The 14,677-nt window shown below is 43.8% G+C and overlaps 1 protein-coding gene across 1 annotated transcript in view; it reads right to left on the reverse strand.

The window, feature by feature from the left end:
* The window catches only part of ARHGAP31 (Rho GTPase activating protein 31), a 64,768-nt gene that overhangs the window by 26,654 nt on the left and 23,437 nt on the right, over positions 1-14,677 (reverse strand). Inside the window, exons 2-3 of the mRNA XM_064644412.1 lie at positions 1,588-1,690; positions 944-1,088 (exon numbers count right to left, since the gene is read on the reverse strand). Coding sequence (XP_064500482.1) covers positions 944-1,088; positions 1,588-1,690 — 248 coding nt within the window. The remainder of the gene's footprint in view (positions 1-943; positions 1,089-1,587; positions 1,691-14,677) is intronic.

Consider the following 14,677-nt stretch of genomic DNA (forward strand, 5'->3'; position numbering starts at 1 on the left):
TGCAAATGCATACCTTTGACACATAAGATTTCAACCCCAGTGATGGGATTTAAAATTGTTGATGTTATAAAAAACTGAAAGTGGATTTAGAGTGGTAAGAAGCAGATAACTTTAACAACAAGCATAGCTTGCTGTGCCACTTTTTAATAAAATATTATCTGTCATCAAAATTAGCCAACTCTTAAAAAATTCAGGCATTGTGGTGTTATTTTTCTGCTCCCCTGCTATCTGCTCCTGGGCTCCAACTCCATCCACGTATAATCTATGGCTGTTTTACAGAATCAAGTAACTACTCCCTGAATTGTAATCTCTTTAAACAAAGTTAAAGATTTCTGCTTGGCCAGTTGCCACTTTCCTCTGCCATTTGTATTTATGATGTGATCCTGACTGACCTGATATGCCATAGCTGGCATAACCTGTGTCATCATTTGCACTCCTACAAACTGTGTAAAAAATGCTACAGATGCAGAAAAGCTGATGCTTTACACATGGGCTGAGAAATCAGTTTGTGCAAATGTCAGTGACAGTTGGAGGGACAGGAATGAGGAAACCACACCCTTGTGATTATGATCACAAGCCCCAGGTGACACAGAAGACTCTCAGTGATGGACAGTAATGAGGAAAAGAAAGAGCATTTGTAATTCTGAGAGGAGGTGCACAGTGGGGAGAGAGGCAGCAGGGAAACAATGCAGTGAAAAAATGAGAAGATGAAGGGGAGGAAACAGCAGACAAACTGAGAGAAATAAACATTAAATGGTGAAAAGAAACAAGGACAGGGAAAGAGAGCCAACACAAGATGAGAAGGGAAGAACACTGAGAAGTGTTTATATGGGTAGATGCACCAGAAGCCAGGACATTGGAGTGAATCCCAAGCAGCTGTCATGGAGGAATCTGCAGCACATCTACACGGCTGTAGAGGAGCAAGAACAGCCAAGGGTCTCACCGTGAATTTCTTGTAGAGCTCATAAGTGAGGAGAGGGTTGGGCAGTTCCCTGAAATACAGCTTGCAGAGTGACCCCACGCAGTGGATGTCCTGAAGGTACACTTCCCTTGTTAGATCCGGGCATTGGTCAGAAACAAACTCTTGTCTGAAACAATATGGAAACATAACAATATGGGTGAATAAGAGCCATAGCAGGCCAGTACTCCACCCTCAGTACTCCTTTACAGCTACAGAAAAAACAAACTGGAAAGCAGAAATGTCTCTGCAGGCTGGCCCAGATTGTCTGCCATGTTCAGGCCTTGAGGTTTCAACTAGTCTCCATTATCCCTAACATAGTCCCATGAGGGGACTCCACACTGATATAAAGATATTGCTTTCTCTTAAAGTGAGAGAGCAACTCAGCATTTGTGCTGAGCCCCTCCATGCCTTTCCCATTAATAGATGCAGAGAGAGAGAGTTTTTTACTTTGTCATGGGCTTGTCCTTCGAAATGTTGTATTTCCCTTTTACCAACTTTAGAGACAATTTATCTTCTGCATCAGTATAGAGCTCTGTTGGCCACAGTCTATGTCTGAGGGATTAACACCGAAAAGGTACTGAGCAGTGTCACTGAATTCCTCTGACACTCAAATATGCCGCCCTTACCTCAACTTTTGTATGTTGGATGTCACTCCTGAGAGGCGGTAGATCCCATCCACAATGCCATGAGTCTCAATGAACTCCGCACAGCTCTTCAGCACATAGGGGACTAGGAGAAGAAAGCAAGGCAAGATGCCCAATAAATACACGCTGACAACTTCCACAAGTCACCACAGAGGAGACAGTTACACAAAAAAACAGCAGAGGCTCTCTGCAGATGCAGGCAAGGGTACAGCAATGGGAGAAATACAGACCAAAAGTAGACCCTGAAAAGTGACCATGAGGATATGCTATGGTTGTGCCATGCCATGCTCCTTTGCAATGACTAACCCTGAAGTCACAGAAACATTGTAGAAAGTAAGGTAGGGTTTCTCTCTCTTGCTTTTTCTTTTCCTTCAAAAAAAAATAAAAGAAGCTATTTCATTCTAATTGAAAGCATGCGGTAAAGCATGAGGTCCTGGGAACCTCCCCCCTCCCCAATCTAGGCCTGTAGCCTCTCTGAATTGTGCCAAAAGGTCTGATTGGCTTGGATAAAAATCAGAGAAGCATTCACACTTCCATATAAGCCTACATACCCACAGTTTAGTGCTCATAAACTCCCACAGAGGGGTTATAAAGTTCAAATATTGACTAGATCTGCACACTGACTAAACCTGACATCTGCTTCAAAAGAACTCCAGCAACATAACTAGACAAAGACTTAACCAGTCTTAAAGCTGAGAGGAGCCTGAGGCACAACATTTACATCCAGACCTGGATCCAAAGTATATGTTTATTTTTTCCCCATTATATAGGCATAAGAACCCCCCATTCTCTTGGTCAGACCAAGCTTCCCCGTCCACAGTACTATAACAACCCTAGCTATAACAATAACAGTAAGAAAGCCCTTCCTTATTAGGTGCTAGAAACTACTGTGTACTTAATGCAATGTTTCATACAGCCATAGGCACAAAAGTCAGTAAATGCAGAAGTTAAAAGTTCCCCATTGTAACGCTGATTCTGCTGCACTGCACATTTGGAAAGCTGTATGGAAGAAAACAAAGTCATAGACTTGACTGGAAAGCCAGGCATAGGAATTCCTTCAGCTTTGAGGCACCACAGAGACAATGCCTCTGGCTGGACCTTCCCTGAGTTCTGCTCAAAGTTCAGGACCATAATGACATATTAACATGTGCTTCATCAGACGGCATCCAATGATAGCCTGAAAAAAACCAGCTGGTACATTATTGTATTTCTCCTGGGAGCCACTGAGGCCAGAGCCAGCTCACGGGTAGACCTGCCCCTACCAAGCAGCCTAGGGCACAGAATCTGGTGAGAAGGGCTCCCAAGCTGGTTCCTACCTCAGTGACACACTACTACCAAGCCCAATCACTCAGGGAAGTGCTACCCTTCTGCCTCCTGACCCCTTACCTAAGGAAGCAAAGAGGCCCTTTTGTGTGACCCTTCTCTTCCCTTTTGGCAAACCCAAATGCAGGAATACGCGAAGTGCCAGTGATTACTTGGAAGCCCAAACAATCCAAACAGACTAATGCTTCTCAGTCAAAGGAGCCTCTCCAGAACAACAGGGAAAATTTGACTTTATGAGTAAGGACTCGTAATGCAGGTACATTAGTCACGCTATGCTACACTCAAAGCCCTTGCGCTGATTTTTAAGAACTTCAGGTCGCTGGACTAAGACTAACTGTTGAGCTCACATCAGAGGCCCCAGCCTACTACAGCAATGTTCAGGGGTAACCGTGAGGTCACCAAGAGAACAGGTGAAGTCTACAGAATGAAAGCTTTGTCCACAATAGTCACAGAGTTATAGTAGTCTCTCCTCAAGGACTTCTGAGGAGACATCACATCAGTGCCTTCCAGAACAAACATGGGAAACATTCCTTTCAGTGCCTACAACACCTGCTTCCTAGGAGGACTTAATGGTGTGGAAGGAGTCAGAGTAAAAAAATAAGTATAAAATTTCCTTAATATCCTGCCAAGAAAAGTCCAAGTGACGCATCAAGAAAGAGGACCTTCCTATCTCTGAGTAAGTTCTGATTATCTGGAACCGCAGTAGGGGACTCAGATCATATGATGATGATCATGCTAAAAATAATAAAGGGGAAAGACAAATTACTTCAGGCCTCACTCCATTTCTGGATAGTCAGGCTGTAACCTCTTTATGGAAGGAGCTATGCATACACAGCATATTGAAATTTTCTTCTTGGTAGGGGTCTCCAGAAATAAATGTAATGCAATCAGCAAAAATGAAAGTTAGGCAGATTCACTTTCACCTCAGATCTATTTGGGTGGGAAAATGGAAACCATGCAACCTGAAAAGAGAATAATTAATTGAACAGAAAACATATTTGATCAGGATAGCCATGTGACAAGGTTTGTTTAAAAGTTTAACAGTCTTTCATATAGACAAGCTTCATATGATGGTGACTAGCTGCCACAAGAATGGGGTCCTTTATTACATACTTTATTTAGATACTTTTTTAAACCTCAGTGTTAAGAATAAGAACACCAACAAAAATGCATATACTGATATATGTTGTGACTAATTGAACCTCTTGAAAGTAAGATCTATTAAATCACACTGGTTTTTTTGGCTGAGTTTTAAGTTTCCGTGTAATAAATTAGGTCAAGAGGCCTCAGGCAGGTAAGCAAACCCCCCATACACAAACCAGAGAAGGCTAGATCCGTCTGTTGAGGACTGGTAAGCAAAAACAGGGGCCTGAGGGGAACAATCCGTAGCAAATGTATAAAATTCGACCCATTTTTTAAAGTGAGTGAAGACTCCACAGTAGAGACAACCTATAGATTGCGGATAGACAATATGCAGCAACCTCTGCCAGCATCTCTTACTGCAGCCCTGAACTCTTCCAGCCCTGGACTCCTCACATATCTTTGCTGGTGCCCTTCACTCATCATGTACAAGATTTCCTGCCATGTCTTTGGCTCGTATGAAGAGAAACAGCCAGTTACGCCAAAATTTGTGGCGGTTTTGTGATGTCAAAAAAAATCCCACATAGGACACTTTTCACTTCCAACTGAAAATTACAGACTTTGACCTCAAGTCCCTGGAGGTGAAGGGACTGCATCAGCTTCCTGCAAATCAAGCCCCTAAATGCAGCTCTTGTATGAAACTGGAGCACAATAAATGTTTTCTTTGAGCAGAACCTGTAGCTCTGACATTCCTGAGCAGCTCTGATCTCCTACAAGGCTGAGTCTTTTGGGCACTTGGGGGAGGTGAGGTTAGAGCAGCAGTGTGCAGCTCTCTACCATTTCCAGGCATTTCTGAGGTGGTTTGATTATTTCGGACAAAACTTCTGATGAACCAAGGCTGTGATCAATCCTGAGTGGAGGGAGGCACAGACTCTGGCACGTGCTTTACAACAAGACTCTACTGGCATTACAGGGTGTATGTAAATCACAGACCTGGGTCTCTCGAAGGAAGATCAGACGTGGATGGGGATTTGTAGCAAGGTCTGTACGTGAACACAGAAAGGAGTGGGTGGGGGGTGTCCAATCTTGACACTTCTATAATTAAAACTGCTCTGAAGGCTTAGAAGTTGGAAGAGGCAGCTGGTGTCACACAGACCCCGCTTGTTCTGCCAGACGGCCAAACTGTCCTCATTTAAAACTACAATAGAAACCAGATGGAGGAGGAGAAGAGAGCATGGAGCAAGGCATCAGTGAGAAGGGAAATTGAGTTATAAACATACTGCATACAAAAGACAATACTTCTCTTCCCCTAGACAAAAATAAGACATAAAGGCAGTCACAGTAACTCGTTCCACTCACTGGATATCACAAGCCCAGTGTACGCAGACATTCACCTTCACCAGGGTCTTTTTCAAGACCACAGATCATGCCACCTCCTTTACACATCTGCTGCTCCTGCTAGGTCAGGTACCGTGTCTTCCTCCTTCTGATCGCTCTGGCTTCCCGTGCCAGCAATGGGCATTGAACTTCTCATCTCTCAGCATTGCTGGTATGGAGGGGGGCTCTCCCTTCTGTCCCTTCCCAGCCATAGTGGTGCCACCCACTAAACCTCCCCACCAGCAAGGAAGGTGCTCATTCTTTGCCTGTCTGACAAAGGCTTCACCTGGCACTAGACTGGGCATTTTGGCTAAGCTGGGGAGACCTTTAAGCATGTACCTGTCTGAATCACCAAGCAGCCCAAGTAGGAGAGGACGCTAGGGAAGGAAGGAGTGATCCTATCTAATGACTGCTGGGAGGATGGCTTCCTGGCCTCCCACCAAAGCCAGCAAGGAGCAAGAAAGACCCTGGTCCAGCAGGAGATGCAGGCAATATCCTGTGGCCTTCAGTGCCACCTTCTAGAAGAAACTGAGTCTCCATGGGCTCCAGAAGGACTCCAGGGAGGCGGCTGCTGAGTCAGACACCCCAACCAGTCAGTGTGAATACTGCCCAGTAAGACAGTAAGCTATCTTACTGTCTTACTGGATCATGTGTTCGGGGTACACTGCACTGAACTGGACTGAATAGCAGCAGGCTTCATTTTTCACTTTTCCTTCTGTGGTTTCCTCAGAGAACTCCTTGTAAGGATAAACATTAGTGACAGAGATATTCAAGACCTCCTTACTAGTTGGTTTCTGTCACATGGAGGAGGTTCATGTCCTCTCTAATTTTATTTTAATTTTAGTTCAAGTAATTGTAGGATAAATGCAGACCTTTCATTTCACCTGGAACATCACCTTTTTGATGTTTGACTTGCAAGAAATAGTTTGGATTTTTTTTTTTTTTATTTCCCCCCAAAATGAATACTGCATTCTAAAAAAAAAAATGTTGTGGGCATTTTTATTTCATCATTTTGGGGGGTTTATATATTAGAATTTTTTTTTTAAATTGTCTTCAATTACCCTCAATAGCAGTGTATGCTTCCTATCATGCTATGTCAATAGCATGACAATAAAGGTCAAAATAGTCTCTTGTTTCAATGACTAAAATTACTAAAGTAGGAAATATTTCCTTCTCAAAAGTAAGTGTTTCAGTCTATTAAGCAAGAGTTGTTATTTTGCACAAGCAAAGAATAACAAAACAGAACAAACCAATGTATTAATTTGGTCTCCTAATCACAGGAAAGGAACAGGATTATACAAATGGCGACATACTTGAGAGTCAGTATCTCTGATATGACATTTTTCTGCATTTCCTGACTTTCTACTGTAAATCACGAGTTTTAAAGCTGATTCACTAGATATTTTTATTTTTATTTTTTGCTGACTTTGCCTGATTTTCACTAGGCATAAGGTTGGCTGAGAAACAGATTCCAGAGCAGATCAAACTGTGCTTTCCTCTCTGCAGCTTGCCCAACCCCGGGTCCAGCACATCAGTCACAATTCCAGATGGCCTCCCAATGCCTCCTCACCAGTGGCAGCTAAGGAAAAATCCTGCCTTGCCCCCAGGTATTACTTTCTTTGCCTTCCACTGTCCCCTTTTCAGTGGCAGATGTGGATGAAAGGGAACATAGCATCTAAAATCCCTGCAAAGGGTCTCTCCTGCTCAGAGATGAAGTTGGCAGAGCTGGGGAAAGGGGTGGTTTGCTCTATCTGGACATAACTGCTACAAGGACAAAGAGAGGGCTTCAGTCTCCAGGATGCCTATGCGTACTTTTCACCAGCACTAGATTAATTTTATAGAATTAAAAAAAAAATAAACTGTCTCACCCTCAAATTCCAGTGTTGAGTCTGGCGGTTAGTGCTGAGCTGCCACAACCCCTCCATGCATACATACACCTGTATTTAAATAGCATGAGATAGCTAAACAACACCAAGCAGGCCTAAAAACAAATCAACTTGTTGCAGTTCACCCTGTCTTTTCCCTCTTAGCTGCCATAAACATAGTTTAAAAAGATGAATAACTGGTGCCAAGGTGATCCTGTCTGCATGGACAGCACAACTGAGTCACTGTATGTCACACGTTTCATATTTGTTTTCCCCTCTGCTTTTGTGAGAAATGTTCCTGGAATGTCACAAAGGTTAACGCAACAGTGCCATTCCCTGCAATGAAAGCACTGTCCTGTACACAGTTGTGATTCTGGTGGGCAGAAATGTAGGAAAAATGGATGTCAAATCTGTCAGATGCTGCAAACCATCACCTTCCATGCCCTGCCTGGGAAGTGAAAATGCTGAGTGCTGTTCGAGATGTGACATTCTGATTTCAAGTAAATGCATTTCAACACAGCCTGCAGGCCAAGTGTGAGTTTGAATGAAGTCAACCACACCACTATCAAGGGATTTTTTCCCATTGATATTATACCCTGCTTACATCTGACGTACCTAAATAATACATGTCAGAACACCTGATTTTCCAGAGCAGATCTGACAACTGTGGTGTTCCAGACAGAAATGAAAGAGCCCAGGGCAGACCTGGCCATTTCATAGACAACAGACATCAAAGAAAGCCTAAGAGAAAGCACTGCCAAAGCAGACATTGAAGGCTGACTCTCAGCCCCAGCGGTCACTGCGCCCCTCTGAAACCTGACTTTACCTTGACATAGCTGGCAAATTCTGTCACGCAGGCACTTTTGAAAGAGGTTGTACTAAATACGAGAATAGTTTTGTTAGGAAAACATCCTGCTGTGAATTTCCTGCAAAAAAAGACCAGATAACCGAACAGGATATCTCCACTCCTAACTTTTATGACTCTGTGGTACAACTACCTTGGAAAATAGAAGCTTAAGTTCTGAATGGCAGGTCAATGAGCTGTGCACGTCCTCATCTAATAATTTAAATCCTAACGACTCTAATCCACAGCAGATTAGGGTGGACATTGTACAGCATTTTGTTCACCACAGCACAAACAACTGGGGTAAATAATTCTGGAGGTAGGAGTAACAGGATAATTTATACTGTCTCAGGAAACAGAGTTGGGTGTAAGTCTAGACAATATCAGAATAGTTTTGAAGTTGCGTGTCATGAATTGACCTCCGTCTCCATAAATGCCTAGATACTGTGAGGATAAGCAGATCATAAGACAGGGATTCTGTCATTAGCCTCAATTCTGATGACACATACTAAAAACACTAACAAATTCAAAGGCTGCATCAGCTGATGGAGTGCAGGAGTGAGTAGGGGGCAATGCCCATGCTGCAGCTCAAGAGAGCTGGGAGAAGCAGCCTGCAAGGGAAGAGTGCAGTGCAGGTAAGTGTTGGTGCTGGGGTGGACAACCAGTGATGTAGGCTTCATATGAAGTCTCTTGAGTGTCTACTGTATTTCATCCAGATCAATAAACAAGCTTGTGGACTGCAGGTGTCAAGTTTTCTATATCATGTTTTCCCTTCTTCCTCTGCTCTCTTCTCAAGCATGGATACTTATGAGAGCCATGCTAACCTACTTAACTGCTGGCAACAAAGCGATGAAAATATAAAGACTTTTATAAGCTTTTTCCTCCTCTCAACAGATTTTAATCTACATGTTTTCATTTACAAGGACTTCCAAAGCAAGTCAGAAAAGAAGCAAAGTCTCCATCTTTTACCTGAGCCTGCTAGATGATGCAGACTTGCTCAGTTTCTTACAGTCCCAAAATTCCTCTGGAGGCAACTTGTAAGCCATTACACCCATTTCTTAACTGACAAAAAGGTGTAGAAACCAACATCTCCCTTGACACATTGGGATCCTTACATGGGATTCTTAGGATCCCAGAATCTGGAGAAAGGCAATACAAGGGGATCAACGTATACTCCCTACCTGGCTGTCAGTGTTAGTTTGTCTCTTAGTTCTTTTCAACTTAGACTCTAGTGTGCCAGGCAATAGGGATTCCAAGCTTCTCTTTATAAGGAAGACTTTTAGGGCTGTTACAAAGAAATTCTGGATACTTAGATCTTCATGTGCACGTGGAAAACACCAGTTATTAGTTAAACAGTTTTGAAGTCCTTTGTACTGTGCTTTTCACAAGCACCACTTCCATACACTGAAATCTATAACAATCTCTGGAGGATACAATATTCTGTGCTGCTCTGTCATGATACTTCCCTGTTTGACAGATCCTTACTACACTTTTGCAGTGATGACATAGTGGTGACAAAGAAACTAACTCCCAAATAAATGCTCTTGGAAGGCTTTAGGAAGGAGGTGAAGAGACAGGGTGAAGCAAGGAACCAGTTTGTTATCTCATGAACACGCTCATGCTGCAGAAAAGTGGGCTGCTCTGCAGTTCTCTCTGCTGTTCTTTCCCAGGACATTTCTGTTGTCCCTTCAAACGTGCAAGGTTAAGATGGAGGTCCATCAGCACGCGTGGCTGTCCTACCATGCTTGCCACACAGCAAGTCATTTACAAGCATATATGACAGCCACTCCCAGGCTTTAAAGTGCACATCCAACTGTGCCAGCTAATGCAGAATGGCAGTGCCAATGAGCTTAGGGGTGTGAAAGGGAGAACAGATGCCCATCACCTCACTGAGAGGCCAGGTTATTCTTTGGTAGCAAGGTACAAAGTAACAGAGAAACTGGTCCTGGACCAAGCTCTCACATGGATGAAAAACTGCATGGTTGAATCTCACAGCACATATTTATATCTTCTCTCTCCTTTTTTATTTTGCCCTCTGTCACACTGATGGAGTGATGCAGACTGACACTAGACTGTACAGCAATGTACTTTCACTCAGGCCTCTCACTGATCTTGCCTCTAGGGCTCTCCCAGTGAAGAGCAATATAGCAATTTCCAGAGGTTATTCCAAATGGGCTGTTTTACAGGTAGTCAAAAATTTAGGGCAGAAAGCAGTAAAAATCACTGGGGATCATTATATATCACAGACAGACAGATGAGGAGCTTAAATACAAACCCATAACAGCTGCAAATGAGAAGTGAAAGGCAAATGAAAACAGACTTTTGAGTAAAAGTAAATAAGGCTTTATGATGTCAATCTGATTGAAAACAAACATGTGAAGGCATTAGAAATAATCAGTCATTATAATTTGAAGCCAAGCAGCACCAAATCCATTCCATCTTTGCTCAGTTCCTGAGCATATATTTAGACTGAGTGTTTTCATTTCGAGGTTGCCTGGGCCTGACCCAAAGAACCACACTCATACAAAAAGTCCCATTGAATTCAGTAGTATTTTCCAGAAGAGAGGAAAAAACTGATTTGTTCTACACCCTCTTACCTTTTACTGTGTCATGCAAATACTAGCAAAGGAGGCATAAGAATGATAGAAGCATTTTCACCAGCTTTACAAGAGCATAAAATGTTGGTGTGAGTTTTGACACAGAATGGAGAATTAAAAGTTCTGCTGGCAGTGGAAGGTCACCTAGAAATTCTCCTTCCAGCTCTGCTCAGAGGAGGCTGAAAACAGGTCAGTCTTTATTTGAAGAGGATTAAGCAGTGGGTGACTCGGACTGCTGAAGTTTTCCTGCTGAAACAAGTTGTTGTTCTACCCACCCTAAGTAGTGCCCAGGGTATACGATCACCACAGCCTGTGGGCTCAGTTTCTGTGTCTGTGAAGCACAAAGAAAATTCTGCCAGAAGCAGCTGGTCAGACATGTATAATTCTACACATATATAAGTGTATATCTATGTATATATCAGCATATATATATGTGCATATATATATATATATATGCAAGCATTTTTACATATACAACTATATTCATTTATGGACGTATATTATGGACGTGTGTGAGAGGTTTCATGTGCATTACCAGGAAATTCTTCTTAGAGAAATAGCTGATTTTTAATAAGGTGTCAATCAAAGCCTAAGAGAGTCAAAAGATGCAGAAGTGTAACTAGCCTGATGTCACAGGTCTTGGGGATACATCACCACATGCTGTATCTCCTGCTTGTTGAATCTTGCTCAGCCAACCAGAGAATAAGACATTGCCAGACATTTTCAATGCTTCCCTGTCCCAGGCAAAGGGCATTAAGCTACTGCATTTCCCTTCTACTGTGCTGAAGGTCTTTCTGGGTGAAGTACGTGCTCTCAGCCAAGGAAAGCTGTTGGTTTGGGGGTGTGTTCCTCAAGTATGCATGGATTTCTACATCAGCAAGTCCAGAACCAGTCTCAGTGGATTGGTTTAACACAGTAGCTTAGTTTAGAAGGGCAGCCCATGGGATATGGGTCATTTTGGCTACATCTTTTCATCTCCAGAGGCTGCACTACTCTAAAGTGTACTTTTACAGCCTTGATCAGAGGGATCATATTTTTCCTTTCCATACATCAGGGAGGGTAAAGAGCTCTAAAAGAAGCTGCTGAGCAGCCTGGCTCCAGCATCTGGATGTGGTGCTGCTCCTTCAGGGCTTCTTTCAGGAACAGCAGGGAGCACAGCACTGCTCCATCTGCCAGCCTTGTGGCACATCAGTGCTTCACATATGTTGCAAGAGGGCAGTTTGCTCGCTCTCCAGAGCCCAAGAGAATCATCAAGGACAGCAGAGGAGGCAGACCAACATTTGCAGATTGTGTCACAACGCCTCCCAACTTTCTAGAGGCTGATCCTGGGCTGGGATTGTTTAGAAGAAAATATTTCCTGCCATGTTGTTTGTGTCTACCTCCACCTCAGGATGTCAGCACACAACTACTGAGATGCACCCAGAGCACATGGAATGGTTTCTCTCAAGGCTGAGCTGCAGAGACTGTACTTCTGCAACTGCTTGCCAGAGTGGTAAGAGTATTAGAAACAGAAACTAGTTCTGTGAGGTCAGTGACAAAAGGAGGCACAATATGGCTTTTACAGACCCTAGTAAAAGAGGAAAAGAAACAAAGCTGAACAAAATATTCAGCATGGTGGTGTCTTCTTATTCCCCAAAAGGTTTCTATCCCCTCACCTAGCAGGGAAAAGTCACAAGAGATATCCATCTATACAATACTCTTCTTTATATTCCCAAGACCCTCCTACCCCCCAGTGGTAGCAGTTGTCCCCCTGTCTTTCATCCTCCACAGAAAATCCCTCCAGTTCCACACGGGATACAAGCTTCCCCCTCCCTTCACCTTTCAATAAGGGTGAATCTCAGGGGTTATCAAGCTGAGGGTCATTCTCAGTGCTAACAATGGAAAAAAAAGCAATATCAAGCTGTTACTAAAGTAGTAAATCTAATCACTTTGCAATTGTGCTCCTCAGTTTCCAAGCCCCCCAACAGATTCCTGATATATTCCATATTTCACTCTTTATTTTGTTTTCCATTTGGCAAAGGACAGGCTCTGAACCAGTATGAAGAAAAACAACCTTCCCGCTGCCCCTACCCCCTCAACTTTTTTTTTTTTTTCCCCATGCTATCTCTGCTCTAAGTCAGGCCAGGTAGTGCTTATCATTTCCTCTGCACAGCAAACACCAGTGTGCATGCGTTTCCTGCCAACGAGTCCTAAACCGTGAGCTGACATTGTTTTCAAGGCCCCCCTCTCTTGGAGGCAGAAGCAGCTCCGCTGCACATTGCTTCCTGTTGATGTCAGGGCCCTCTTCCTCCTAAAGCAAATGGGCTTCCTGATGGCATCTGTGTCCTTTTCCATGAGGATTAACAGGAGCCATTTTCCTACACAGTGGCCGGGCAATAAAAAAAAAAAAAAATGGTAGTGGAGAAAGGGATGTAATAGGGAGAAGCCAGGGTGGATTTGTTTTTTTCCTAGCAGTCTTGGAGAACATCTGGGACCCCTCGCAATGAGGAGGAGAGAGAAGAGATAAGAGGTCAAAACAATCCAGCTGTGTCTCAGGGATGCTGGTATTTGCTAGTACTAGAAAATCACTTATTAGCAGAGAACATCAGAGACTAATTACAGCTGCCAATTTCCCACTGCTAAGGAATGTAAGCTCACAAAAGAAAAGCTACAGCCACAGCCCCTTGTTCCAGCAGCGCTGTCATAAGCTGTGGGAAATGCCAAGACCTTTACACCAGACTATTGCCTTCGTTTTTATTCTCTCAGATGGAGGAATCACTACCACTGCCAGCACTGTTTCATCAACAGCGGAGAAACTGGGTGACGATTGCAGAACACAACTCACACCAAGCTGAATCACTTGAGCACTACAGACTGCCATTGTGTTAGCCACTGCCACAGCAGAGAAGGGAAAACCTAACCAGACACCATTTCACATATTCACCATTTCCCCCAGTCCATGGTATTTAAGGTTTGCACTTTTCCCATTAGAGGAAAACAGAGGTTGACAGTTTGCTGCACAGTGTAAGAAACAGTCATGGAACGTGTGACTATAGGCTCCATCATCTTGGTGGGGACACAAAACAGGGCAGAGGATGAGAAGCACAGCAGTGCTGCCTGTTCTTTACAGTGTTTCAGCCACGAGGGTCCCATGGCCTCCTGCATAGGGCAAGGAGTCAGGTTGCCTTAGGACATCTTCCCTTGCAAGCAGAGGTTTCCCATGGCTGAGGAAACAGAGACCCCCAGCATTTTCTATGCCACATCTGTTACCACCATGGCCAAAAAAAGGTGGGGTGAGAAGGGGGTTTACTAAGAGATCCCTAACAATAACAGAACAGGCCTGTCCCTTAGCAGACCTGCCAACCACTGCTCCTAATGGTCCTCTGGGTTGAGTTTCAGGTATATTTCAATAAAATTTACTGTTATAATATGATTTTTTCCTTCTTTTCCTATCTGTGGCCTGGTTACCTTCCTGTGTCACTGTAGGAACTAAGCAAAGGGTTACACTTCCAATTTCTGGCAGTAAATTGCCACAGAGGCTGACAAAATTATTCCAGCTGTATGCAACTGTAGCCAGCAGCAGATGTGGCCCCAAGTCTGGCAGAGACAGCAGAGATGCAAGAGAGTGAACTGGGGCTTATTTTTCCTCCCAAGAAGAAATTCCTCTTCAAGGTGCAACTGCAAAGTCTTAATGGCTGGTGTGGGTATAAGAAGCAAAGGAAAAAAGCCCACCTACATTCTCACAGCAGAGTTGGCCAGGGCTGCTGAAGTTTACATTGCTGACATTGAAGCAAGCATTCCCGGACATGGAAGGTGTGACAAGCACAGCCAAACTCAGCTGGAGCTGTGCCACTGTTCTCACATGGCAGTGGGATGAAGGACTAGGAGAGGAGATCTCCCTGCGCTTTTTAGGGAGCTCCAGCCTGCACAGTGCCAGCAGTTCTGGAAGGTGCTGAGCAGCTGGCAGTGCCAGCTAAAACTTGTGAGTACTTTGCAGGATGGGACCC

Source organism: Pseudopipra pipra, chromosome 2, assembly GCF_036250125.1.
Source record: "Pseudopipra pipra isolate bDixPip1 chromosome 2, bDixPip1.hap1, whole genome shotgun sequence".
Taxonomy (NCBI): Eukaryota; Metazoa; Chordata; class Aves; order Passeriformes; family Pipridae; genus Pseudopipra; species Pseudopipra pipra.